The sequence below is a fragment of the Oryctolagus cuniculus genome, chromosome 3 (assembly GCF_964237555.1).
Source record: "Oryctolagus cuniculus chromosome 3, mOryCun1.1, whole genome shotgun sequence".
NCBI classification, from domain to species: domain Eukaryota; kingdom Metazoa; phylum Chordata; class Mammalia; order Lagomorpha; family Leporidae; genus Oryctolagus; species Oryctolagus cuniculus.
The window spans coordinates 44,451,225-44,479,080 of record NC_091434.1 but is presented as its reverse complement, the minus strand read 5'-3'; the positions used below and the strand labels follow the sequence as shown (position 1 = coordinate 44,479,080).

General features: G+C 38.4%; 1 protein-coding gene across 1 annotated transcript in view; it reads right to left on the bottom strand.

Moving 5' to 3' along the window:
- DNAH7 (dynein axonemal heavy chain 7) overlaps positions 1 to 27,856 on the bottom strand; it is a gene marked incomplete in the record, with an annotated part of 367,056 nt that overhangs the window by 130,553 nt on the left and 208,647 nt on the right. The window contains 6 exon segments of the mRNA XM_070070446.1: positions 3,646 to 3,875; positions 5,948 to 6,820; positions 20,617 to 20,836; positions 23,053 to 23,179; positions 24,010 to 24,178; positions 24,934 to 25,089. Of these exon segments, the coding sequence (XP_069926547.1) occupies positions 3,646 to 3,875; positions 5,948 to 6,820; positions 20,617 to 20,836; positions 23,053 to 23,179; positions 24,010 to 24,178; positions 24,934 to 25,089 (1,775 nt within the window).

Genomic DNA, 27,856 nt, shown 5'->3' with positions numbered 1-27,856 from the left:
TCAGTGATCTAAGTGATTTCCATAATATTAACAATTTGTAAAAATATGAACCCTAGAACACTGGATTATGCACTCTTAAGAACAGGTAGTATGTCTTACTTGTTTTTGTATTTTCAGTACCAGATAATATCTAGACAAATAATATAAATTCCAAAGAGTACGTTGTTGACATAAGGCAAGGAGACTCCTCTATCAAAATGAATGTCGTACTTCTAAAATTAGTACTTGGCTAAGCTGATTCCAACAACACTATTGTTTCTTAAAACCTTTTATGATCAATTTTTTAAGTTTATTTATTTATAAAGGAGAAAGAGAAAAAAAAAGAGACATTTTCCAGTCATTGCTGTACTACCCAAATATGCAAAACAGCTTGGGCTGGTGTCAGGCTGAAGCCAGGAGCCTGGAACTCAACTGGGTCTCCCATGTAGGTGGTAGATACTGAAATACTTGGGCCGTCATGTGCTGCCTCCAATGGTGTGCATCAGCAAGAAGCTGGATCAGAAGCAGAGGCAGGACCAGATCCCAGGCACTCTGATTATGTGATGCAGATATCCCAAGTGGTGGCTTTATCTGCTGTGCCATCACACCTGCCCCTTCATCACATATTTTAAACACAATTTCAGTGCCCCAAATATCTTATTTTGAATGTTTTCAAAAGTTAAAAACACTTTTAAGATGTATTAGGCTCTTTAAAGTGAGACTTTTTCATTAAGGGTAAAAGGACAAATAATATAAATTATAAAGCTCAATACTTTTTGGATGCAAAGCAATTATAAAGCAAATTGATCAGAAAATGTAATATTTTAATGTACTTTAAAATTTAATATCGTAATGTACTTTCAAATTTTAATCTGCATTCATATATATCCTCTTCATAGAGAGAAAATACTTCATCATTTGTTTTGTTTAAAAATACTTGGTATCCCATAATGTTTCAAAGTAAAAAAAAAGGTGACATAGTTTAGAAATTGTGTTCAAAAAATAGGCTGGGGAGGAAACTGGTTCAATCTAGAAAAGGAAATTATGAGGATACTGACAGCTGTGTCACAAAAACAAATCAAAAAAATACACTTAGAAGTGAGGGCATGCCACATTTTGTCACATGTTGAATTCCCTCTAGGTGAGCCAAATTCCCGACAGTAATGGGAACTGAGAGGACTAGGCATACAATACCGTTTTATCTGCGAGTTTGGTTTCAGTCAAAACCTTGTGCAGCAAGCACAGGAAAGGTCTCGTACCTGCCAGCATGAGCCAGCTTCAGTATTGTGGCTCATCCCATGTGACTCTTTGTTAGTTTAACCATTGATTTCCTGGCAGGTGACCTGAGAACTTGCTGCCAGGTTACAGTACTATCTGCCTATTAAGAGAGCTGAGGGCTTTAGCAAGGGAAAAGTAATCATAGGGAAGGAATTTTATTGAGGTAAAGGAGAATTTTTTAAAAAATTATTTATAAGAAAATTTGGAAGAAAAAAATTGAAAGAGGAAAATTTGAAATATGAGAATATTTGAAAAAGCCAAGAAAACAGTGACTCTTTTCATCTTCCTGTAAGTTGGTATCTCATTATTTCAAGCTTTCTTTCCTTTAGGATGTTCTTAAATATTGTGAGAGCACAAAGCTTAGTCCATGACTGATACACAAAATTTAATCAGACTCTCCAAAGCAAGATTCCATTATATTAAAGGTCATAAGATCTACTTGAAAAGCACAATTATCTTGAGAGTCAAATAAATAATAAAACCCAGGCCAATCATGTAACAGTCTTGGGTGGGAATTGCAGATTTCACTAGGTTTATGGAGAAAATACTAATGGTATGATTCAAACATAGGGGTGTAGATTACAGTGAACAGGTCACTCCAGCTCGGGAGGACAGAGCAGCAGTCACTATAAAAAGAGCAGTGTCCATGGGTAGCATGTCAGCTGGTATGGGCAAAGGTACTTCAAAATCCCTGACACAAGGCTGGCGCCACAGCTCAATAGGCTAATCCTCTGCCTTGCAGCGCTGGCACACGGGGTTCTAGTCCCGGTTGGGGCGCCGGATTCTGTCCCGGTTGCCCCTCTTCCAGGCCAGCTCTCTGCTGTGGCCCAGGAGTGCAGTGGAGGATGGCCCAAGTGCTTGGGCCCTGCACCCCATGGGAGACCAGGAGAAGCACCTGGCTCCTGCCTTCGGATCAGCGTGGTGCGCCGGCCGCAGTGTGCCAGCCGTGGCGGCCATTGGAGGGTGAACCAACGGCAAAAGGAAGGCCTTTCTCTCTGTCTCTCTCTCTCACTATCCATTCTGCCTGTCAAAAAAAAAAAAAAATAATAATAATAAAAATACCTGACACAGTGAGCTAGCCACAGGAAGATTCATAATTTGCTATATAACCATATATTAATAGTAATATATTAATATATCTAAAAAAATTTCTTTTGAAAGGCAGAGTGATAGAGAGAAGAAGAGACAATAAGAGAAAGATGTTCCATCTGCTGGGTTCACTCCCCAAATAGCCACAATGGCCAGGGCTTGTCCAGGCTGAAGCCAGGAGCCAAAGTCCATCTGGGCCCAAACACTTGGGCCATTTTACACTGTCTTCCCAAGCGCATTTTCTAGGAGCTGGCCAGAAGCAAAGCAGCTAGAACTTGAAACACTGCTCTGATATGAAATGCCTGTGTCTCAGGCAAAGGATTAACTCGCTGCACCACAACACTGGCCCCACTTACAAGAATTTAGTCTATTAGATTAAGGATTGCACTTGAGCTTTAAATATAAATCATTTTATTGAGCACTAGAATTAGATTTGTATTTTTAAGTAAAAATTTCACAATTTTATAGATAATATTCAAACAGTTAAAGGAACTTAAGGCTGATAAATTTGTAATTCTGAATTATATACATATATAACTTTAAGTTTATATATTTGTTTATAAATATAAACATTAAAATTATAAATGCAATATTAAAATTTTGTTTAAACACCTTTTGAATGTGACTGAGCATAACTGAAGACCTAACTTTAAAGGGGACTACTAACATTTTCTAAACTTCTATCTTTCTAGCTTAATAACATTTTCATATTTTATAATACAAATATATACTGGGTTTTAAATTTTAGAAACACAGAAAATTCTTAATAAAATTTTCTGCATGTTAAAGTCATCCACAAGAACATCATAGAAACTCACACTGACACATTCTACAGTATGTTATTATTTATATGGATACTTTCAAATGAGAGTTTCTTGGAGAAGGAAAGTTGGCTATGAATACTAAATGGCTATCTCAGGGGTCTCAACTTTTGAATATCTCAAAAGAGGGCTTATCTATCATCTAATTACTCACCAAAAAAGAAACGACTCTCTAGTGGTGTTTATTTAGTATCATTGTTCAATTACCCTGAAATTTTACCATAGTTCTAAATAGCATACCTGTGCTCTTTTAACAAATATGATTATGAATTTACCATGTAGAAGGCAATGCATCTATGTGAAAGATTAAAGCCTACTCCCTGGCCTCAAAATGTTTATGGATTAAATTCTTTAAAGATTTAACAAAGCTCACAGTATATGAAGAAAAATCTCTATTCCAACATTGCTGTCATTTTTGTATACACAAATATTTTTAAGCCATCACTGCTAACTTAGAAATGTAAAGCTTCATTTTTACCTTCTTTTCTTTTCTAACAACAATTTGAAGGTAGAGATTAATTCAAGATAAGAGGTAGGTGTCACATAATTGTATCTCTGGAGTTCAACGTAGAAGGATGTTGATAAATTGATAGTAGATGTGTGGAAGCTTTTACACATGTCGATACAGCCATCTCGTATTTCCTCTGACATTTCAATTTCTTCCAAGAATCGTGAGGCAACTGCCTGCAGTGCATCTTCAGGCCATGACTAAATTTAAGATAAATGCTTTAGCACTTTGTCAAAGTTATTAATATGACTCTGTTGCTACCGAAGCCCTTTGAAATTTATGGATGTTGGAGATGGAGAGGAACAGGATAAGGGACGGGGTGGGAGAAACATTTTCATGAGGAGCTTCCCTCAATTGCTTGCATTCTTAGAGTGTTAACTCTTTATGGCTTGTCCTGGGATTAGAGAAATTCTTCGTGAGTATTGCACAGGCAAGAAAGGGGAGAGGAACCTAACATGAAATATCTATTTCTACGTGCATTTCATTAGTATTAATTTTTAATCCTATTACCCTTTCCTTCCAAACTCCAGAATCACATAAATAACTACCTCCTTGATTTCTCTTGGATAGTTTACAGGCATCTCAAACTCAACAAGCCCAAAACATGATTCCTATGTCCCTTATCATAGGTGCAGTCTTGCCTAACCAAATTAACATCATCACCATTCATCCAGGTGCCTGAGCCAAAATGTAAGACACATCCTTGATCTCTCTGCATTTCCTCAACCCCACATCCATCTCACAAGCAATCCATGTAGCCATCACTATGACTTTTCCTTCTTTTCATATATACCTCAGCTATCCCCACTGAAGTCTCTGTCATCATCTCCCTGGAATTTTCCAATAGTTCATTAATTGCTTTCATTCTCTATATGGTTGTTAAGAGTGACCTTTTCAAAATGTGAACCAGCTCATATCACACTCCTCAACATATGCTTTTGTGAAATTTCCCAATATACTTAAAATAAAATTCAAACCAACTTGCAAATGTCTAACTGATTTGGATCTTTCTGACCTTAATTTTATCACTTCACCCTCAGTTACTTTGCTCATGTCATCTCGACTTTCTCTCACCCCTCTCATTCCTTCCATCCAGCCCCTTGCCTTCACAAGTTTTTACTCTCTGCCCATGTCTTCTCAGGACTGGTACTTTTTTCTTTCAAGGCTTCTCTTAAAGGTCACCTATTCAAGAAGCCTTCTGCTCTCTGCATGCTACCCTACATAATAGAATTTTTTTTTCCTTTCTAATTTGTCTCTAAAACGTAAGCTCAAGGAAAGAAGAGGTCTTATCTGTTTCAATTACTTCTTTACCTCCAGCTTTAGGAATAAGATCTGCTACAAAGCACCAGAAGGTTCAATAAATATGGTTTGCATGAAATAATTAATTTTACCAGGAACTGGTGGTACAGAGTGGCTATATACATTTTCCAAAGTCATAAATGTCTATGTGTAAGATTCTACTCACAGGATAGACCCCAGTCATGACCTACAGTTTTCCTACTACACACATGGAGAGTGCATTAGGATACACTGTGAAAGTCAGAAGGGGGAATTAACTCACTTTTCGAACTGAGCTACTCTTACTTTACTACCTCTTCTCCCTCCCCTACCATCATCCCGTCTCTACCTTTGTCCATTCAGCTCTGGGCTTCCTAACATTGAAGTTTACCACAAAAAACATCACTCTGACTTCCTTTCCTTTGACTTCTGCTGGGTTTGGCTAATAGAGAGATTACAGAGTGGAAGTAGAGATAGATGGAGGTATTTATATCCTCCCTGACGTCTAACTGTAGCTGAGTTCTAGGTTTCTAGTTTCTGTTCCTGTGTTCCTGTCAAGCAGTCCTACTTCCATGATCTCAAGCTCTCTGAGCTACAGTGACACTCTTTCCTCCATCTTCCCTTATATACCCAGGTGCAGCAACAACTTCCTGCTATTGCTCCACCACTTCCTGTTGCTCCAACATTCCTTTTTGGCTCCATTGACCCTGCTTACACCTTCAAGAAAACCCTCTTCATTAAGCTTTCCTCAATGAAAGCTTCAAGTATGCCCTATGTTTTTAAGTGACACTCATTTATCCTAACACATTTCATACCATATTGAGGTTAATGACTACATATACTCTCAATGCACACATTTATATTTTCACAAATACACTATGATTGATCACAAAATTCTGCAGAACATTTTTTGTGGGGAGTCCATAAAAATAAGTCAATATTCTTAAAAGATTCAATATTTTTAAAAGTCTGTTTAAAATTTAGATGACAATACCTGAAACCAGTCAATGGTACAGCAGTTAACAAGAGCAGGGAACTTTCTAAGACGAATCCGAAACGCATCTCCAATGGGACTCATGGCAAGGACCACATGCAGTTGGTTGCGACATCGATCAATAAACATGTTGAAAAGAGCTATAGGGCTTCCATCTGTTTGTTTTGTTTTATCACGCTGGCGATCTAACTGCCGCATCTTTTCACATATCTCCTGCTTCTCATCTAGTGCAAAGAGATTTGGAACCTCCCCTGCATTGAGCAGATTGTTGACATCTTCAAGAAATGACTCTCTTTTAATTTGAGTATCTGTAAACAGGAAGACACCTTGCACTTCACTTTCACCACATTTCCTTAAGATCACTTTTAAATCTTCACGCCACTCAGTAGTACCATAGCCCTTGGAGATTTCAACCTGAAAAACTGAAAAATCAGCCATGTGGGCAGCTAGTTTGGTAACAGACTGCCTTCCACTCCCTCCAACACCAACCAGGAGAGCATGACTGCGAGGCTGTTTCAGGATCCTGGAAATTCTGCTGATGTGTTCTATGGCAAATCGGAATAATACCAAGTTCATAGTTTTTTTGCTCATATTGTTGTATTCTTCCAGGTGAGCTTCTACTATAACTCGAAGGTTATCCACATCTGCGACTTCCCTGTAGTTGGTATCCTCTCTCTTAAGATCATGGAAATCACAAAACATTAAGCTGCGTAAGTCATCTTCTTCTACTACTCCATCATTATCAAAATCCAAACTTTTAAAAAGCTCGTGAAAATCTTCTCCCATACATTTTCTCAAAGTTTCTTGAATGTAGTTGACAAGCCAACTTCTGTCTGCATTATCCAGAAGGCGATCATAATATACTCTGAGGACCTGTAAGATAAGTTTTGCAAAAGCAGCTTTAGTCACTGACTGTTCATTTTTTCCATTTTAATTCTGTTATACAAAATATCATAGAATAAACAAGTAATATAAAAAATACTCTCGGAAAATTTCTGTGGGTTTTGTTAAAAGCACATCCAAATACTCAAGACCAATTCACAATAATGCTATTTTAAATACTAATTTTGAACACATGTATCTAGAATAATAAACATTTTCATTTAATTTTCAGTAAATGAAAGGTAATTTTAGATTGTAGAGAGGCAAATAGAATGAAAGTCTTGAGAAGGTGAGGCACTACTTTTGCTTGTCACTCACAGGTGGAAAACAGAGCTGGTACCCGGTATCCAGGATTGCTCCCTCCCTTTAAGGATTGATAACATTTTGGAACTCACAGGCAAATCAATATACTTTTCAAAGCACATTTTTCTAGAGGAAAAGGAAATGTCTTGGGTACTTAGAGGAGCTGTTTCACAAATTTATTAATTATTTTTAAGTCATTACAGAGGGAACTCTACTGACATAAATCTCTGTTTATATACCCATGCTATAGAAATTCCAGAAATAATCCAGAAATAATCAGGTTTGCCATACAAAACAGCTGCTTCTTCAAAGTGGCATGACTGGGGATTGGGTTATGTCCTCCCCAAATTTATATGTTAAAGCCCTAACCCTTATGTCACTGTATTTGGAGATATGGCCTTTAAGTAGGTAATTAAAGTAAAATGAAGTTGTAACGATAGAGCCATAATCCCACAGGACTAGTGTTCTTATAAAAATAGCAAAGAATACCAAAGCATGCCCCTCTGTTCTCTGTCTCTTTCTTTTCCCCTGCCCTCCCCTGACCCTCACTTCCCCCAGCCTGACACACTTATAGAGGGTAGGCCAGGTGGGGACTTGGAGAGAAGGTGGTCTTCAACAAGCCAGAAAGAAAGCCCTCACTAGAAACCAGCACTGATGGCACCTTGATCTTAGACTGCTGGCCTCGAGAACACTGAGAAAACAAATTGTTAAGCCTCTCAGTCTGTTGTATTCTCATATAGAAGCCCTACAAATTAATACACAAACGATATATGTCACATGTATGTCGTCAGCAGAACTTTGAGTCCTTAACTGCTCTGCCATTTTGGGTAAATCAATTAAACTCTCCAAATCAGCTTCTTTAAAATGGAAAGAGTAACACTTACCTTGCAAAATCTTACAGATTTGTGTCAAAAACCAAAATAGCAACATATATGAAAACACAATAGTATTGAAATATATTAATTATTATTATTCCTTGGCATTAGGCTAATGGAATTTATGGTGTATCATGGTTTTAGTGTTTTCACTATTTTCAAATTGATGATTTAATAACATCCTAGTGGCTGCACAGGCACATACTCCAAGCAGTTCAAAAGCTATTTCCTTATGGAAAAATGTAACTTCCCAATGTGTGTCAATGATCACTGCCTTGGATTGAGTTCCTAAAGACCTCTGACAATATCCCCATGGGAGGATTGAACTAAATTAAGCCAGCCTCACATATAGGATAAATGCCTAAGCATGAATCAAGTATATTATATCTATCTGGCAGTTTATTTCAAACCTAGGACACTGTTCTCAAAGGTCTACACACCTATATTGCAATTATCTGATGTACTTGCTAAAATGCAGATTTCAGAGCCCCGTACTAGATCTGCTGACTTAAAACTTTGACAATGGCATCTGGAAACATCCTCCTCCCTCACATTTATTTTTAATTTTCTTTATATAAGGAACAAAAATCATAAAGCCAAAGATATTTTTGCATTTATATACCACTGAGATCAAGATACACAATATTTCTTGTACCTTAGCAGGCTTCCTCATACTCACTAATAGCCTGCCCTCTAATCCCTATCCCTATAGACAGCCATTTTTCTATCACCACTCTTCACATTTTATAAACCTGGCATGGAAAACTTTCTTATTAATCCAAATAGTTGCAAAAAATCCAATTTCTGATTTACTTATATTGTAATTTGTGCTTTGAATTTATTTATATCAAAGTCTTGATTGCAAATTTTAAAAATTAAGATACAATTCACATACTATAAAAATGTACTTTTAATGTATACATTCATGTTCTTTTACAACATTTGCAAAGTTGTACAACTACCACTATCTACTTTTAGAACTTTCTCATTTTCTCTAAAAGGAACCTGGTAACCATTAGCAGCAGCTTTTTACCTCTTCCCACCATCCTCTGGCAACCACAAATCTATTCGTACTTCTAGTCACTATGAATTTTATTATTCTGGACATCTCTTATAGATAAAATCATATGTCTGCCTTCTTTTACTTAGCATAATGTTGTTTAGGTTTATGTGTATAGAACTGAATAGGTTTGGCCAGCGCCACAGCTCAATAGGCTAATCCTCCGCCTGTGGCGCCGGCACACTGGGTTCTAGTCCTGGTCGGGGTGCCAGATTCTGTCCCGGTTGCTCCTCTTCCAGTCCACCTCTCTGCTGTGACCTGGGAGTGCAGTAGAGGATGGCCCAAGTGCTTGGGCCCTGCACCCTATGGGAGACCAGGAGAAGCACCTGGCTCCTGCCATCGGATCAGCGTGGTGCGCCAGCCGCGGCGGGCATTGGAGGGTGAACCAACGGCAAAGGAAGACCTTTCTCTCTGTCTCTCTCTCTCTCACTGTCCACTCTGCCTGTCAAAAAATAAAATAAAAGAAAAAAGAAAAAAAAGAACTGAATAGGTTTATCTGAATAGAACTCCATTGTATGAATATATATTTTATCCAGTTATCAAATGTTGGATATTTGGGTTGTTTGCATTTTTTGGTTATTTTGAATAATATTGCTAGGAACATTCATGGATAAGTTTTTATGTGGCTATACATGAATTCTTTGGGTCATATATCTAAGATTAGAATTGCTAGGTTGTGTGGCAACTATGTTTAATGTTTTGTTGAATGTCAAGCTAAATGCCCACCAGGGTTCCAGTTTTTCCACATTCTCATCCAAATGGCTTATTGGCCACTGTGATATCTTCTTTGGAGAAATATCTATTCAACTACTTTGCCCACTTTTTAGTTGGGGTGTTTTCTTATTGCTTTATTTAATAGTTCTTTATGTATTCTGGATACCAGATACGCAAGTATTTTCTCCTATGGATTCTCTTTTCACTTTCTTGACAATGTCATCTGAAACATGAATGATTTTCTATTTTTCTCAGGTTGTTTTTGCAGAATATCTATATTTAACAAGAAAACCAAGTGATATGCTCACTAAAGTTTGAGAGCCATGTAGAAGTCAAAAGGAATTATAAACAGTAAGTTTTATGCCTTGAAAACCATCTAGTGAAATTATATGAGGTCCTCTAGAGTGGTAACAATGTCTAGGAAGGAAAAAGATACCTAATGTAGTCTCTGACATATGAGTTCCTGAAGAAAACTTTTTTGAGCAAACAGAGAAATAAAGCACAAATTAGAGTGCTCAGTTCAATCACTCCATATTTTTTGAAATGTTGACAATGATGTGCCAAATACTGTTCTCAACACTGCAGATAAATCAGTGGAGGGAAAAACCTATTCTTCATGGAGCTTACATGCCATTTGAGGAATATAGACAATAAGCAATAAATAAATTACATAGTATGTTACAACTTGATAATAATGGAAAGGCAGAAAAGAGAACAGAATAAGAAAGACTGGAACTGCTACAACAGTAGGGAGGTACCGGGCTCTACTAAATAGGGTGGTCAATGCAGGGCAAGATTTGATGAAAGATAGGGATGGAGCGGGCTCAAAGGATCAGTATCTGTAGGAAGCATTCCAGGCCCCAAGGGCCTTCACTGCTGATAAGCAGTAGATAAATGGTAAGAGCAGCAGACAGCTAAGGAGAAGAGGGAGGAGGTACACATATCATGTCCTACCAATCATTGCATCTTTTTTTTATTCTGAATTCCTCTGAATGAAGTAAAGTGCAAGGCTTTCATTATATGTGAGGGACCCTCAAAAGTGAAGCAGGGGCTGGCACTGTGGCACAGTGGGTAAAGCCAGCGCCTGCAGCACCGGCATCCCATGAGGGCACCAATTTGAGTATAAGCTGCTCCACTTCCAATCCAGCTCTCTGTTATAGCCTGGGAAAGCAGCAGAAGATGGCCTAAGTCCTTGGGCCCCTGCTCCTATGTGGGAGACCTGGAGGAAGCTGCTGGCTCCTGGCTTCAGATTGGTGTGGCTCCAGCCATGGTGGCCATCTGGGTAGTGAATCAGAAGTTGGAAGACCTCTCTCTCTCTGCCTCTGCCTCTCTGTAACTCTGCTTTTCAAATAAACAACTCTTTTTTTTAAAGTGAAGGGAAATGTGTAATGTGAAATAAATGATTTATAAATTTCAAAGTTTTTGTACCCAAACTGATAAATTTCATTTTCACATGATCTTTTTCAAGTTTCCTCATGTGTGTGTATACATATATGAAGTAACCATTAAACATTGTAAGCTACGGTTACAAACCTGATTGGGTACCCAAAGAACTCAGCATTCTTTATCAAAAGTTCAGTCATTTGGGAATGGCATTTTGGCACAGTTGTTTACACCACTGCCTGAGAAGCTGGCATTTCATATGAGTGCTGATTCAAGTCCTGACTGCTCTACCTTTGATCCAGCTGCCTGCTAGTGCACCTGAAAAAGCAGCAAATGATGGCCCAAGAGCTTGGAACCCTGCAACTCATGTGAGAGACCCAGAAGGACTTCTAGGCTGTTAGCTTTGGTCTGGCCCAGCCTTGTCCATTGTGACAAAGGGAAGTAAACCAGTAGATGGAAGATCTCCCTGCCACTCTCTCTATAACTCTGCCTTCTAAATAAATAAATAAATATTTAAAAAAGAAATTCAGTAATTTGACATCTCAAGCAGTACAGAATCTGAAAAACTTTATAATATATATGCCACAAATATACAACACATGTGAACCACTCCCATAACTGTAAGAAAGCAATGACAAGAATATCCTCAAGTGACAACACATTCTATGACAAGTAAGCCTGCCTGATTTCTTTTATACATGTATTCACCAGTATTTATTGAGTGCTTCCATGTTCCATGTACTGGGGAAAGCAGTTGCTAAGTAAAACTAACGTTCTCATAAAGCTTCTGGTGGAGTAAAGATAATAGGTAGTAAGCAAGAATTTAAAAAGTGCCACGGAATGTTTAGTATTATGAGAAAGAATAAAGCAAGGTAAGGCAAAAAGATCTGGCATGGTATAGGGATGGTCCAAGGCAAGCTTCCATGATAAGAGTCTATTTTAGCAAGGATCTTAATGAGGTAGGTAGTAAGAATTTTGGAAAATGGGAAACTGTTTTCCAAACAGAAGTTTTCTCAGGCACAAAGTGTCTGAGGTGGAGGATGTCGCTGGAGCCAGAGTGACCCATGACAAAATTCTGCCTTAGGCAATGTGCTCTGCTATTTTCTGAACATTTATGCCCCCCACCCTTAACTGCAATGCTGTAATCCTCATGCCCAAGGTGAAGGTATAGCTTTGGGAGGTGATTAGGTCATGGGGTGGAGCCCTCATGAATGGAATTAGTATAAAGAGATCTTAGATTCTCTCATCCTATCTACCACGTGAGTGGACAGTGAGAAGTCTGTGAAGCATACCATCCCCAGGCACCAAATCTGTCAATGCCTTTAACTTGGACTTTCCAGGCTTCAGGACTGTGAGAAATAAATTGCTGCTGTTAATAAGTCATCCAACGTATTACTTTGTTAAAGCAGCCTGAGCAGACCAGGGAACACTTCCCAATGAATTCAGTGCCATCTTCCCCTATAGCCATCCTCCTCTCTGGCTCTCAGTATATTTCTCAGAGGAATCCCAGAGATTATGTTTTTCCAAACAATCCCCTTTAGGGAAATTTCTATGGTGAAAATTTCTGGCTGGTGCCAGGGCTCACTAGGCTAATCCTCCACCTGTGGCACCAGCACCCCGGGGTTCTAGTCCCAGTTGGGGCGCTGGATTCTGTCCCAGTTGCTCCTCTTCCAGTCCAGCTCTCTGCTGTGGCCAGGGAAGGAAGTGGAGGATGGCCCAAGTGCTTAGGCCCTGCACCTGCATGGGATACGAGGAGGAAGCACCTGGCTCCTGGCTTTGGATCGGCGCAGCGCCATGCTGGCCGTAGCAGCCACTTCAGGGGTGAACCAACGGAAAAAGGAAGACCTTTCTCTATGTCTCTCTCTCTCACTATCTAACTCTGCCTGCAAAAAAAAAAAAAAAAAAAAAAAAAAAAAAAAGAAAGAAATAAAATTTCTAAGTGGAGTGAATCTTCATTTGGACATACTGGAATATGTAGAGGTGTAGAAATTCAAATTGTTATCTAAAAGACTTAATTAAAGGCTGAACTAAGTGAGAAGCTGCACTGATTTCAGCCAAAGAAAGATATCAGAAAAACAAAAGAAGGCCCATGTTTCCTGGACACTGATTAAGAGAAATTTTCAGTAAAGAACAGACAGAACAGAACAGAGACTCTCTGGCCAATACAGACAGACACACTGCCATCAGCCATGTTGCAGCCACTCCTGCATCTGCATGGCTGGTACCCAGTAGGAAGCACTATCTTGTGAGGGTAAGGTGAGAGGAAGCTGCTGTAGTCACCATCACTGGCAACTTTGACTGAAGGAGAATTCCATGCTCCCCAGTGGCTTTGAGTCTGGCTTGGGGAGTAGACTGGGGTTTGGGTGACCACATTGCTCCATGAAGGGAGATCACAGCAGAAAGCCTTAACAGGCATGGTGAGGCAGAAGTTGGAAAAAGACATTCCATGTAAATGGAAATCAAAAGTGAGCAGGAATAGTTATGATCATATCTGACAAAACTATTACAAGAGACAAAGAAAGTCATATGAAATGATTAAGGGTTTAATTCAACAACAAGATGGAACTACCATAAATACATAGGCTTCCAATCTGGGGGCACCAGGCTTTATTAAACACATGTTAATGGATCTAAAGGGAGACATAAGCTCTAGTATAATAATAATGGGGGACTTCAAAATGCTACTGTGTTCAATGGACAAATCAACCAAACAAAATCAACAAACAACAGAGCTAATCTACATTACTGACCAAAGGACCTAATAGGTATCTACAGAACATTTCATCCCAGAGCTGCAGAATATACCTGAGTGCATGGGAGATTTTCTAGGATAGACCACATACTAGGCCATAAATCAAGTCAATAAATTCAAAAATTTGAAATCATACTGCGTATCCTTTCTGACCACAATGGAATGAAGCTGGAAATTAACAACAAAAGAAACTCTAGATAATATACAAACACAAGTAGATTGAAAAACATACTCCTGAACAAATAGTGGGAATAGGGGAAATCGGAAGGTAAATAAAAAATTCCTTGAAATCAATTAAAATTAAAACACAATATGGAAAACTTATGGGATATAGAAAATAATATTAAGATGAAAGTTTATGGCAATAACTGCCTACATAAAAATTGGAAAGGTATCAAATAAATGGTCTGACAACATATACCAGAAAAATAAGAACAAACTAAATCCCAAATTAGTAGAAGTAAAGAAATAATACAAATTAGAGAATCAAAAAATCAGAAATCAAAAAATACAGGCCAGAATTGTGGCACAGTGAGTTAAACTACCACCTGCAAAGCCAAATCCCGTATAACCACTGATTTGAGTCCTGGCTGCTCTACTTCTGATTAGCTCCCTGCTGATGTGCCTGTAGAAGCAATGGAAGATGGCCCCTGCACTTGGGTACCTTCACCTACATAGGAGACCCAAATGAAGTTCCAGGCTCTTGGTTTCAGCCTGGCCCAGCCCCAGGCCATTGCAGCCATTTGAGAAGTAAACCAGCAGATGAAAGATTTCTCACTCTCTCTGTCTCTCCCTCTCTCTCTGTTAGTCTGATTTTCAAACAAATAAATCACACATACACACACACACACAAAAGATCAATGAAATGAAAAGCTGGGTTTTTTTTTGAAAAACATAAAATTGATACACAATTGGCCCAACTAACCAAAAAAAAAAGACCCAAATTAATAAAATCAGAGATGAAAAAAGGAGATGCTATAACTAATACAAAAGAAATACAAAGAATCATTAGGATTATTACAAACAGCTATGTGCCAATAAATTGGAAAATCTTGAAGAAATGGATAGATTTCTGGGTACATATTTAATTTACCAAATTTGAGGCATGAAGAAATAGACCGATAACCAAGGCTGAGATTGAATCAGTAATAAAGAGCTTCCCAAAAAAAGAAATATCCAAGACTGGCTGGCATCACTGCTGAATGTTAACAGACATTTAAAGAAGACCTAATACCAATTCCTCTTAAAATAGTCAAAAAATTGAAATGGAAGGAACTTTCGCAAACTTATTCTATGAGAGCAACTATAACTTAATTCCAAAACCAGAGAAAAATCCAATCAAAAAAGAACCACAGACCAATATCCCTGATGAACATAAATCCAAAAATTGTCAACAAAATACCAGCAATTGAATCCAACAACACATCCAAAAGATCCCACCCAGGGGCAGTGTTATGGCATAGCAGGTAAAGCTGCTACCTGCAACACTGGCATCCCGTATGGGCACAAGTTTAAGTCCTGGCTGCTCCACTTCTGATCCAGCTTCCTGTTACTGTGCCTGGGAAAGCAGTGAAAAATGTTCCAAGTGCTTGGGCCCCTGCACTCCTGTGGGAGACCCAGATAAAGCTCTTGGTTCCTGGCTTTGGCCTGGCCCAGCATTGGCTTTTGCAGCCATTTGGGGAAGTGAACCAGCACATGGAATCAATCTCTCTCTCTCTCTCTCTCTCTCTCTCTGTCTTTCTAACTCTTTGCCTCTCCTTCTCTCTATGCAACTCTGACTTTCAAATGAATAAATATAAAAAAAAAAATCACCCAGAAAGTAATATTTATTCCAAGGAAGCGGAGATGGTTTAACATATGCAAATCAATTAATGTGATATATCACATCAACAAAATGAAGGATAAAAAACATTTGATTATATTAATAGATGCAGAGAAAGCATTTGATAAAATATAACATCTTTTCATGATAAAAAAAATCTTAAGCAAACTGGGTATAGAATGAACATACATCAACACAATTAAGGCAATAAATGACAAACACAGCCAGCATTATATTGAATCTTCTACTAAGATGAACAATCAGGTAAAGATGCCCACTCTCTCCACAATTATTCAATATATTTCGGGAAGTTTTAGCTACAGGTATTAGGTAAGAAAAAGATATCAAAAGCATACAAATGAGAAAGGAGAACATCAAATTTTTCCTGTTTGCAGACAGCATGATCCTTTATGTAGTGGAACCAAAAGATTTTACTAAGAGACTATTAGAACTCATAAGGTAGTTCAGTAAAGTTGCAGGGTATAAAATCAACACACAAAAATCAATAACATTTGTATACACCAACAATGCTCTGCCAAGAAAGAACTTCAAAGAGCAGTCTCGGCCAGAGCCGCGGCTCAATAAGCTAATCCTCCGCCTGCAGCGCCGGCACACCGGGTTCTAGTCCCGGTTGGGGTGCCAGATTCTGTCCTGGTTGCCCCTCTTCCAGGCCAGCTCTCTGCTGTGGCCAGGGAGTGCAGTGGAGGATGGCCCAAGTGCTTGGGCCCTGCACCCGCATGGGAGACCAGGAGAAGCACCTGGCTCCTGGCTTCAGATCAGCGCAGTGTGCCGGCCGCGGCGGCCATTGGAGGGTGAACCAACAGTAAAAGAAGACCTTTCTCTCTCTTTCTCACTGTCCACTCTGCTTGTCAAAAAAAAAAAAAAAAAAAAGAAAAGAAAAGAAAAAAAAAGAAAAAAAAGAAAAGAAAAGAAAGAAAGGAAAAAAAAGAGTAGTCCCATTCACAATAGGTACAAAAACAATTAAATACCTTAGGATAAATTTAACCAAGGATTAGAAAGATCTCTACAATGAAAATTATAAAACATTAATGAAAGAAATAAAAGAATACACAAAAAGGAACTACTTTCCAATGTTCATGGATTAGAATAATTAACATCATCAAAATGTCCATACTACTAAAAATAATTTTTAGATTTAATGTGATTCCAATCAAAATCCCAAGGACATTCTTCACAAATCTATAAAAAATGCTAAACATTCATATGGAAACACAAATACCCCAAACAGCCAGAGCAAATTTTTTTTGACAGACAGAGTTAGACAGTGAGAGAGAGAGAGAGAGAGAGAGAAAGGTCTTCCTTCCATTGGTTCACTCCCCCAAATGGCCACTACGACTAGCGCGCTGCACTGATCCAAAGCCAGGAGCCAGGTGCTTTCTCCTGGTCTCCCATGCAGGTGCAGGGCCCAAGCACTTGGGCCATCCTCCACTTCCTTCACGGGCCACAGCAGAGAGCTGGATTGGAAGAGGAGCAACCGGGACAGAATCTGGCGTCCTAAGTGGGACTAGAACCCAGGGTGCTGGTGTTGCAGGTGGAGGATTAGCCTAGTGAGCCGTGGCGCTGGCCTCAGAGCAATTTTAAACAATGAAAACAAACTGGGAGACATCACAATGCCAGATTTCAAGATATTCTACAGGACTGTTGTAATCAAAACAGGCTGGTACTGGCACAAAAATAGACATGTAGACCACCGGAACAGAACAGAAGCCCCAAAAATTAATCCACATAATTACAACCAACTAGTCTTTGACAAATAAGCTAAAATCATTCCCTGGACAAAGGATGGTCTTTTCAATAAATGGTGCTGGGAAAATTGGATTTTCCACAGGCAGAAGCTTGAAACAAGATCCCTACCTTACAAATTATATAAAAATCAACTCAAATTGCATCAAGAATCTAACTTTAAGACCCAAAACCACAAAATTACTAAAGAAAAACATAGGGAAAATGCTTCATGACATTGATCTAAGCAAAGACTTCTTAGGTTAGACTCCAGAAGCACAGACAATAAAAGCAAAAATAGACAAATTGGATTCCATCAAGCTAAGAAGCTTCTGAACAACAAAGGAGACAATTAACAAGTGAAGAGGCAACTAACAGAATGGGAGAGAATACCTACAAATGATATGAATATATATATATACATATTTATACACACTTACTGTATAGAATATATAAGGAGGTCAAGAAATTCAACAGTAACAAAACAAACACTTCAGTTAAGAAAAGGAATATGAACAAGAATTTTTCAAAGGGTGGAATACAAGTGGCCATCAGACATATAGCCATCAGGAAAATGCAAATAAAAACTGCAATGAAGTATCACCTAACCCCAGTTACAATGGCTATTACCCAAAAATCAAAACATAACAAATGCTGCAGAGGTTATGGAGAAAAGGAACCCTAATACACTGTTGGTGGGAACACAAACTGACATAACCATTAAGGAAAACAGAATGGAGATTCTTCAGAAAACCAAAAATAGATCTACCGTACAGCCCAGATATCCCATTCCAAAGGATATATCCAAAGAAAATTAAACCAACATATGAAAGAGATACCTGAACTTTCCTGTTTAGAGCAACTCAATTTATAACAGCTAAGATATTTAATCAAGCTAGATGTCCATAACTGATGATCTGAGAAAGAAAATGTGATCTCTCTATATAGGATGGAATACTAGTCATAAAAAAGAATGAAATGCTGACATTTGCAAAAAACAAACAAACAAACAAATAAACTGGAGATCATTAGGCAAAGATAAACAAGCCAGGTCTAAAAAGACAAATATCACATGTATTCTCTTATTTGTAGTAGTTAATATATAGAGAGAATATAAAAATCATGTGAATGTCATATCATTTGGTATATGGTTATAAATATTTCTTCACTGAATCATATCATGCAGTTGCCAATATACTCTTCATTCTCATATTTAAAAAAAGGAAAGGAGAGGGGGAGAACAGTGAGGACTCTTGGGGTGCTAAAAATGTTTTGTTCTTAATTTGGGTGTTGGTTATTAGTGTGATCAGAGGACAAAAACTCATTTATCTGGATACTTAAGTGCACTTTTTGATACATATACTGTGTTTCAATAAAATGTTTATAAAAAACTAAAACTGGATTTTTAAAAAATATTTATTTATTTGAAAGACAGAGTTACAGAAAGAAAAAGAAAGACAAAGACAGAGAGAAATCTTCCATCTGCTGGTTTACTCCTCAAATGGCTACAACAGCCAGGGCAAGGCCAGGCCAGAATCAGATTCCAGGAGCTTCTTCTTGGTCTCCCATGTGGGTACAGGGGCCCAAGCACTTGGGTCATCTTCTGCTGCTTTCCCAGGAATATTAGCAGGGAGCTGGGTGGAAAGTAGTGCAGCTAGGACTTGAACCAGCACCCACATGGGATGCTGATATTGCAGACAGTAGCTTAAATCACTGTGCCCCAATGCCAGCCCCCAAAACTGGATTTTCAAAGACAATTTTGAAATTTATACATATACAGCCCATGATTTTAACTTAACAGCCATTTTCATTTTCTAGCTTTCTTAATTACATTAAAACTTTTTTAAAATGAAAAATGGAAAACACTTTCCTTCCATTTTCCCATAATCTTTGCCCATTTGAAAATATTGAACTATTGTTTATAAAGATTTTCTTAATGTTAATTTTGTTTATTTGAAAGAGAGAGACTGAGAAAAGAAACAGACTGACAGATCTTCCATCTGCTGGTTTACTCCAAAATGCCAAAAGCTGGGGCTGAGCCAGTCCAAGGCCAAAGCCAGGAACTCTATCTGGGTCTCCCATGTGGGTGGCAGGGACCCAAGTACTTGAGCAACCATCAGTTGCCTCCCAGGGTGTGTATTAGAAGAAAGCTAGAATAAAGAATGGAGCCAGGACTTGAACCCAGACACTCTGATATGGGATGTGGGCAGTTCAAGTGGCCCTGCACTAAACATCTGCCCCTGAGCTATTATTTCTGATGCATTACTTTTTTGTATTTATTCTTTCTCTCTCTCTTCTCCTTCCCTCTATCAGTTTTTAGAAGAAAATATTCACGCACATATCTATTCTCAAAATAATTAATACATTTTTATACAATTTCTATGTTCTCAACCTATGAATTCTCAAACTAGTTTGCTTCATACTTTCTTTCTTTGGGGGGAGGGAACATCTATTAATTACAAATAAGGGGGCTGCCGCTGTGGCATAGTGGGCTAAGCCTTTGCCCATATGGGCACTGGTTCATGTCTTGGTTGCTCCTCTTCCAATGCAGTTCTCTGCTTATGGCATGAGAAAGGAGTGGAAGATTTGCCCAAATGCTTGGGCCCCTGCACCTACAAGGGAGCTCCTGGCTCCTAGCTTTAGATTAGCTCAGCTCCAGTCATTGCTGCCATTTGGGGTGAACCAATGGATAGAAGACCTCTTTCTTTGTCTCTCCCTCTTTGTAATTCTACCTCTCAGATAAATGAATAAATCTTTTTAAAAAATTACAAATAAATAATGTCAATAAATATATCCACTTTTTATAAAAATATCTTAAAAGTGTTTTATTTCAAAATCATTTGAAGTCAAGCTAACAAGAATTAAGTCATTTAAAGGACATAGACTCAAAGAGATGCTTACTTTGAAATAGCCTATAAATCAACAGCTGTGCCTTAAATATGTGAAATAAAGCATTGTAAAGTTATAAAATATCATAGTGTTAAATGTTTTTAGAAATTATCTTGGTCACTGGCCTTTATAATATCAATCAGCTGCATGAATTTCAGAAATATAAATGAATATTTCTTTTTTATCCAGTTGTTGCCATGTTAAATGTTTCTTGCATAAGCACATTTAAGTAATATGGAGATTTACCTCATGAACCCAAAGGCGTTTAATTACTTCTTTAGTTTCTGCTGTTTCTGGTCTTGAAAGACAAATACCTTGAATGACACGTGAAAAATCACGGAGGTTGAACAAGTAGTGAGATTTAGCTGGAGTAGGCAGGAGATTCTTCATTGCCTCTTTATACAGAGTCATAGTGCCATTTACAATCTGTGTAGTCAGGTCTAGAAATTCTTCTGGAAATTTATAGCTTTACATATTTTAAACAAAACAAAGAAAAATATTAGAAAATACAGAACTATTACACATAAGTGATATATAGCATGAATTAAGTTGATCAATTTCATTCATAAATTATCATCTTATAATAATAATAAAAATAAAATATATATTTTTTTAATTTTTTTAACTTTTATTTAATGAATATAAATTTCCAAAGTACAGAATATTGATTACAATAACTTCCCCTCCATAACGTCCCTCCAACCCGCAACCCTCCCCTTATCCACTCCCTCTCCCCTTCCATTCATGTCAAGATTCATTTTCGATTCTCTATATACAGAAGATCAGTTTAGCATACATTAAGTAAAGATTTCAACAGTTTGCTCCCACACAGAAACATAAAGTGAAAAATACTGTTTGAGTACTAGTTATAGCATTAAATCTCAATGTACAGCACACTAAGGACAAAGATCCTACATGAGGAGTAAGTGCACAGTGACTCTTGTTGTTGACTTAACAAATTGACACTCTTGTTTATGGCCTCAGTAATCACCCTAGGCTCTTGTCATGAGCTGCCAAGGCTATGGAAGCCCCCTGGGTTCACTGACTCTGATAATTTTTAGACAAGGCCATGCTCAAAGTGGAAGTTCTCTCCTCCCTTCAGAGAAAGGTACCTCCTTCTTTGATGACCCATTCTTTCCACTGGGATCTCACTCGCAGAGATCTTTCATTTAGGTTTTTTTTCCCCCCAGAGTGTCTTGGCTTTCCATGCCTGAAATACTCTCATGGGCATTTCAGCCGGATCCGCATGCCTTAAGGGCTTATTATGAGGCCAGAGTGCTGTTAGGACATCTGCCATTCTATGGGTCTGCTGTGTATCTCACTTCCCATGTTGGACCATTCTCTCCCTTTTTTATTCAATCAGCTAGTATTTGCAGACACTATTCTTGTTTATGTGATCCCTTTGGTTCTTAGTCCTATCATTAGGATCAATTGTGAACAGAAATTGATCACTGGGACTAGTGAGATGGCATTGGTACATGCCACCTCGATGGGACTGAATTGGAATCCCCTGGTATGTTTCTAACTCTACTGTTTGAGGTAAGTCAGCTTGAGCATGTCCCGAATTGCACATCTCTTCCCTCTCTTATTCCCACTCTTATATTTAACAGCGATCACTTTTCAGTTGTTTCAGCACTTAAGAAGAATTGTGTATTGATTACAGTATTCAACCAAAAGTATTAAGTAGAACAAACAAAAAAAATACTAAGAGGGATAACATATTAAGTTGCTCATCAACAGTCAGGGTGAAATAGATTTTTATTTCTTTAAGTCTGATTTCCATTCACTATTTATGCCATGTCCAAGAGAACTCCATGACATAAACAGGAATAGCTTAATGTTTTTAAAACTATTCAAATAGGCAAAGAAAAGAGCCAGCCAAGAAATGCAAATGTTACCCTAAATCCAGTTGCTACCAGACAAATGCTTTCTAACCTCTTTCAAACTTTAGCATTCTCAACTACATATAAATAAAACCCATAATGAAAATTGGTGAAACAGATTTTTCATAATAAGAGAATAAAGAAATAAAAATACATGAAAAATAAGGAATACAGAGGGAATAAAAATCAAATAATCAACCAGAATTAAAAGGGAAAAGTGAGTGATTAGTGTAGAAAGAAGAAGGAGCAAGAATATTCATTTCGAAAGATCATCCTTGTTAATAGGAGGCAGGTATCCCCTCCAACACCACTACTTAGGGCAAGGAGTAACAATTTCCTGAGAATGGATCTCAGGGAGCTAAGACTTCTACTGCCCAGTCACCTTGGTTCTTGGATATCTATGCATCTTGTGCAGTAGCACAGAATCCTCAACAAGGATTATCAGTTCCCAGGGAAGAGGTTCCAAACCTATACTCATACTTGGATATGGATAACCTTTGTAGAAGTCAAGAGTTCTACTAGAGAGTATCACAGTCACAGGATCTACCTGGCATTTCTTTCCAGCATCAGTTGTATTTAGCGGTAGGAATTCAAATCATTGAAACATGGATAAATGATACAGTAGAATGCTCTAACCCCTTTCTTTTGTGCTGGAAGGTAAGAGGAACAGTAGGGACAAGGTACATGTTACCTTTTCCTTGTCTAGAATTGCTTTCATGGAAATGTTTGATAAGTACTACCTATATTACACTTCTAATAGATTTTATACTTCTTAAGAAAAAAACAAATATTAACTTACCATATTTTAAAATGCCAGGTTAAAATTCTAGAGAAGATTGTAAACATGGATTTATCACTGAACTCATTGATTGTTACAATATTGAAATGTCGCATGTATCGAGGAGTTATTGGATTTCGACCACCACCTAAATATTTAAAAGGGTAACTCTTAATAATGCTACTACAATATTTTCTCCAATATTTTACAATTTAAAATAACTTAAGAGATGGACAAATTCATAGCACCAAAAGAAGTTGACAGTAACCAACTGTTTGGATAATTCTGACATCAAACCATTTCCTTCTCAAATTCAAGGTACTGCCTTTATAGTTAAATTATCTCACTGAGTTAAATTATGTAGACATAAACTTGGGTTAAGTCTATGTCACCCAAGGCCAGACAGAATCACTAGATATGTTCTCCACAGTTCACAGCTCAAAGCAGAAAACTGCTACCATCCTTACTATGTGAGTTGCACGGTTGGCTCTTCTGAGTTTACTAATTTCTTTTGGAAAATATAAAAGATCTTTAAGAATTCATTCTTTCTGTAATTTCCTACTTAAATTCTTCCTAGTGGCCTCTCTACAACCAGAGACTGAATAGGGCTTAGTTGGGGTAGAAGAAAGATTATCTCTGAAGAAAGAATAATCTATACAGTTGAAGCATTAAGAAATTAAACAAAGGGAAAGGAGATGATCCAGGGAGATCTGGGTTCTCAGAATGCAAGGACAGGAAATGGGCAACAAAGTCCCAGAGGGTGAGAGGGGAAGAAAAAGGATTTGGAAGAGTTGGTGAAGAAATGGCTAGTCTCTGTGATGTATACTACTTTAGGTCATGATAGAAACACACAGAATATATACACAGCACTGTTAATTTCAATTGTTCAACTGGGTTTTTCTTTCTTCAGTTATTTATCTCTTTAAATATAGCTAGAGTGACTTTCCATCTTAATAATTCCAAATTCAGCAAATGTACCTGGAGGTCCCATAGCACACATGATCTGAATGTCCACAAGTTTAATCATAGAACAGTCTTTTAGGTCATACCAATTCCAGTGATCTAACCACTGTCTAAGTAACTCAATGGGAGGTTGAGCTCCATAAACCTCCCGAGCAGGCATATTCACATCATCTACAAAGACAACCTGAGAATAAGAAGAGAAGAGGCATTAGAAAATACCTTAACATAATGTCCAATTGTGTGAACAATGTTGAGGCATAATAGCTAAGATTATCTTCTTGTAGAGTACATATGTAGGAAGTGATGGTTTCTTTTCCAGACAAGAATAATATTCTTAGTTCTAGCTTTTAAGGAATAGCGAGACATTTTCTGTATTCCTTGTTTGACTAGAAATACAGAGACATTATCATCACTAATCTTTATAGGTTAATCACCTAAAATTAGTCATCCTCTTAGAGAATTTGGTTCTCAAAATAGCTGGTCTGTTTTCTTCTTCAACACTTAATTCACTAAAATAAATCATAAAGGTGTGATTTTTAGGTGATTTTAATAACTTTTGATTGGTGAGAGGGTGAAAAAGGTGTTCTTTGCAGAGAGACATATATAAGTCAACCGATACCTTTCTTGTTAAAGGTTCAGGAAAGTAAGCAGCAAAGTCTCTGCTGAGTAAAATGTTAGTGAAATAATTAAGGTAGATAATTTTCCAAATAAATATTGTACTTTCAATTCAAAGAGAGATTCTGGTTTTTAACTTCAAGTTGTTTAGGGTACATACAAGTAGAAAGACACTTTTAGGAAAACTTTTTAAACAGAATATGTGATTATGAAAACAACTATCAAAAGACTGTCAATCCTAGATAAATCTGGTTTCATTGTTCTGACTGCAATAGTAGACATGCATGAGACTGGGACTAGACTGAGTTAGGACAAAGCCTTTACCATTCTCTTGCCCAAAGGAGGGCCAAAAACTCCCTTTCTTCTTTTGTCCAATTTTGACATGATAATATTCTGAGTTTGAGCTGCTGTAGTTTGTGCAGAGAAGTTAATCAGCAGAGGTTTGTAGACATCTTTACTAAGTTGATTTAAAAGAAAATTCTATATAAAAGAAAATAAAAAATAAACCATAGTTAGAACTATGCTTTGATATTTCAAAATAAACTTGGAGCAGCATTGTTGACATACTTAAATTTAACCTCCTGTGTCATACCAATGTAAAAAGAGATGAACTCAACAGGTTAGCAGTTGCTATGCCAATAGAGTGTGTCTGTCCATCCAGGCCCTGATTTTCAAAAACAACCATCAAGAGCACACATTCCTCCTCCTCCTCCTCCTTCTCCTCCTTTTCTTTTTTAAAGATTTATTCAAAAGAGTTAAATACATACACACACACACACACACACACACACACACATATATATATAGAAAGAGAGAGAGAGAGAGAGAGAGGGAGGGGGGAGAGAGAGAGAGAGAGAGAGAGAGAGAGAGAGAGAGAGAGAGAGAAAGAGACACAGAGAAAAAGAGATCTTCCACCCGCTGGTTCACAACCCAAATGGCTGCAATGGCCAGAGCTGGGCTGTTCTGATGCCAGGAGACAGGAGCTTCTTCTGGGTCTCCTTCATGGGTACAGTGGCCCGTGGACTTGAGCCATCTTCCACTGCTTTTGCAGGTATATTAGCAGAGAGCTGGATTGTAAGTGGGGCAACCAGGGCTTTAACCGGCACCAATATGGGATGCCAGTGCAGCAGGCAGAGGCTGTACCCACTACACCACAGTGCCAGGCCCATCACACATTCCTTCTTATTAAAGTCACAGGAACTCAGAGGTTATGAGACTTGCCTGCAATTTCAGAAATAGGCTAGAATTCAGACTGCCATTTGTTTATTTCTAGAACAATGTCCTTTTTTATTATTACTAATAATGCACTTACATATCAAATTATCTTCCTGCAAGTTAGGAAATTTAAACAATATAATTGTATTTTGTACATGGAATTCACCAGAAATCAATTGGAATTGCCATTGTTTTTAGTCTTTATCTGTTACGGGAATGGGCATATCAGAATTTCCTGAGCTCTTCAAGTTTACCTCTCCTCCTCCATCCTTTTCCTTTTCCTCATTCTTTTTTTGACAGGCAGAGTTAGACAGTGAGAGAGTGAGAGTGAGAGTGAGAGAGAGAGAGAGAGAGAGAGAGAGAGAAAGCTCTTCCTTTTCCATTGGTTCACCCCCCAGTGGCCGCTGTGGCCAGCACGCTGTGGCCGGTGCACCGTGCTGATCTGAAGCCAGGAGCCAGGTGCTTCTTCTGGTCTCCCATGTGAGTGCAGGGCCCAAGGACTTGGGCCATCCTGCACTGCACTCTCGGGTCACAGCAGAGAGCTGGACTGGAAGAGGAGCAACCAGGACAGAATCTGGCACCCCAACCAGGACTAGAACCCAGTGTGCCAGCACCGCAGGTGGAGGATTAGCCTAGTGAGATGCAGCGCCAGCCTCCTCATTCTTCTTAAGAGCCCTGTACAAGGTATAATCTCTCCTCAGGTAAGACTCCATTTGTTAGAAAATCTTAAGTAAGTCACATCTTCTTAGTGAGCACTACAATCTATCACATAGGTAGTGGCACGCAAATGATGAGGTTTTGGTTTTCCTGTTCCAAACTTTACTTGCATTAAGTGCATTTACTTGCATTAAGTGCATTCAGCTTTATTGTGTATAAGATACCAGATTATTTTTTAATTTTAAAATTTTCAGTATGTCTGAAAGGCTGACAGAGAGAGGGGAGGGAAGAGAGAGAGAGCATGAGAGAGTGTGTGCCAGAGAGACCTTCCATCTGCTGGTTCACTCCCCAAAAGCCTGAAACAGCCATGACTGGCCCAGACCAAAGCCAAGAACTAGGAACTCAATTTAGGTCTCCCACATGGATGGCAGCGACACAACTACTCAAGTCAATCATCTACTGCCTCCCAGGTTGCGTTAGAAGTGAAGGCGCTGGGACTCGTATCTGGACACTCTGATATGGGATGTGAACATCCCAAACAATGTCTTAACCATTGCACTAAATGGTTGCCCCAAGTTATAGATTGTTAACCTAAAATATGAAATTGACAAAAGAGCTTAAGCTAGTCCCTTTTTCATGACATAATGTTACCACAATTAAGTAAATAAAGATTTGGAAAGTATATGTTGAAATGTTAACTTATTTATCAAGGCAATGCCTACATTTTAAAAAGAAACTATAGTCCAGTGCCATGGCTCACTTGGCTAGTCCTCTGCCTGTGGCACCAGTACCCTGGGTTCTAGTCCCAGTTAGGGTGCCAGTTCTGTCCCGGTTGTTCCTCTTCCAGTCCAGCTCTCTGCTGTGGCCTGGGAGGGCAGTGGAGGATGGCCCAAGTGCTTGGGCCCCTCACCCTCATGGGAGACGGGGGGAGGCGCCTGGCTCCTGGCTTCGGATTGGCACAGTGCACTGGCCGTAACGGCCATTTGGGGGGTGAACCAACGGAAGGAAGATCTTTCTCTCTGTCTCTCTCTCTCTCACTGCCTAAGTCTGCCTGTCCGAGAGAGAGAGAGAGAGAGAGAGAGAGAGAGAGAAACTACAATATTCCAGTAAAGACAGAGAGAAAACTAAGAAATGAGGGTAGGAACACAACTGTCATATAGCAAGTAATCAATACATTTTGGATGGATGGATGGATACATGGCCAGACAGATAAATGAGCACACTAAATGGAACAAAAATAAAAATAAATTCTTAACACACATATAAATTTTGGCATGAAAAGTTTGGCAGTGAATATTGAGACCATTTAAAAGCAGAATGAAATCTATCACAAACATAGTTATAAAAACAAAATCCATGTGTAATCAATATAAAA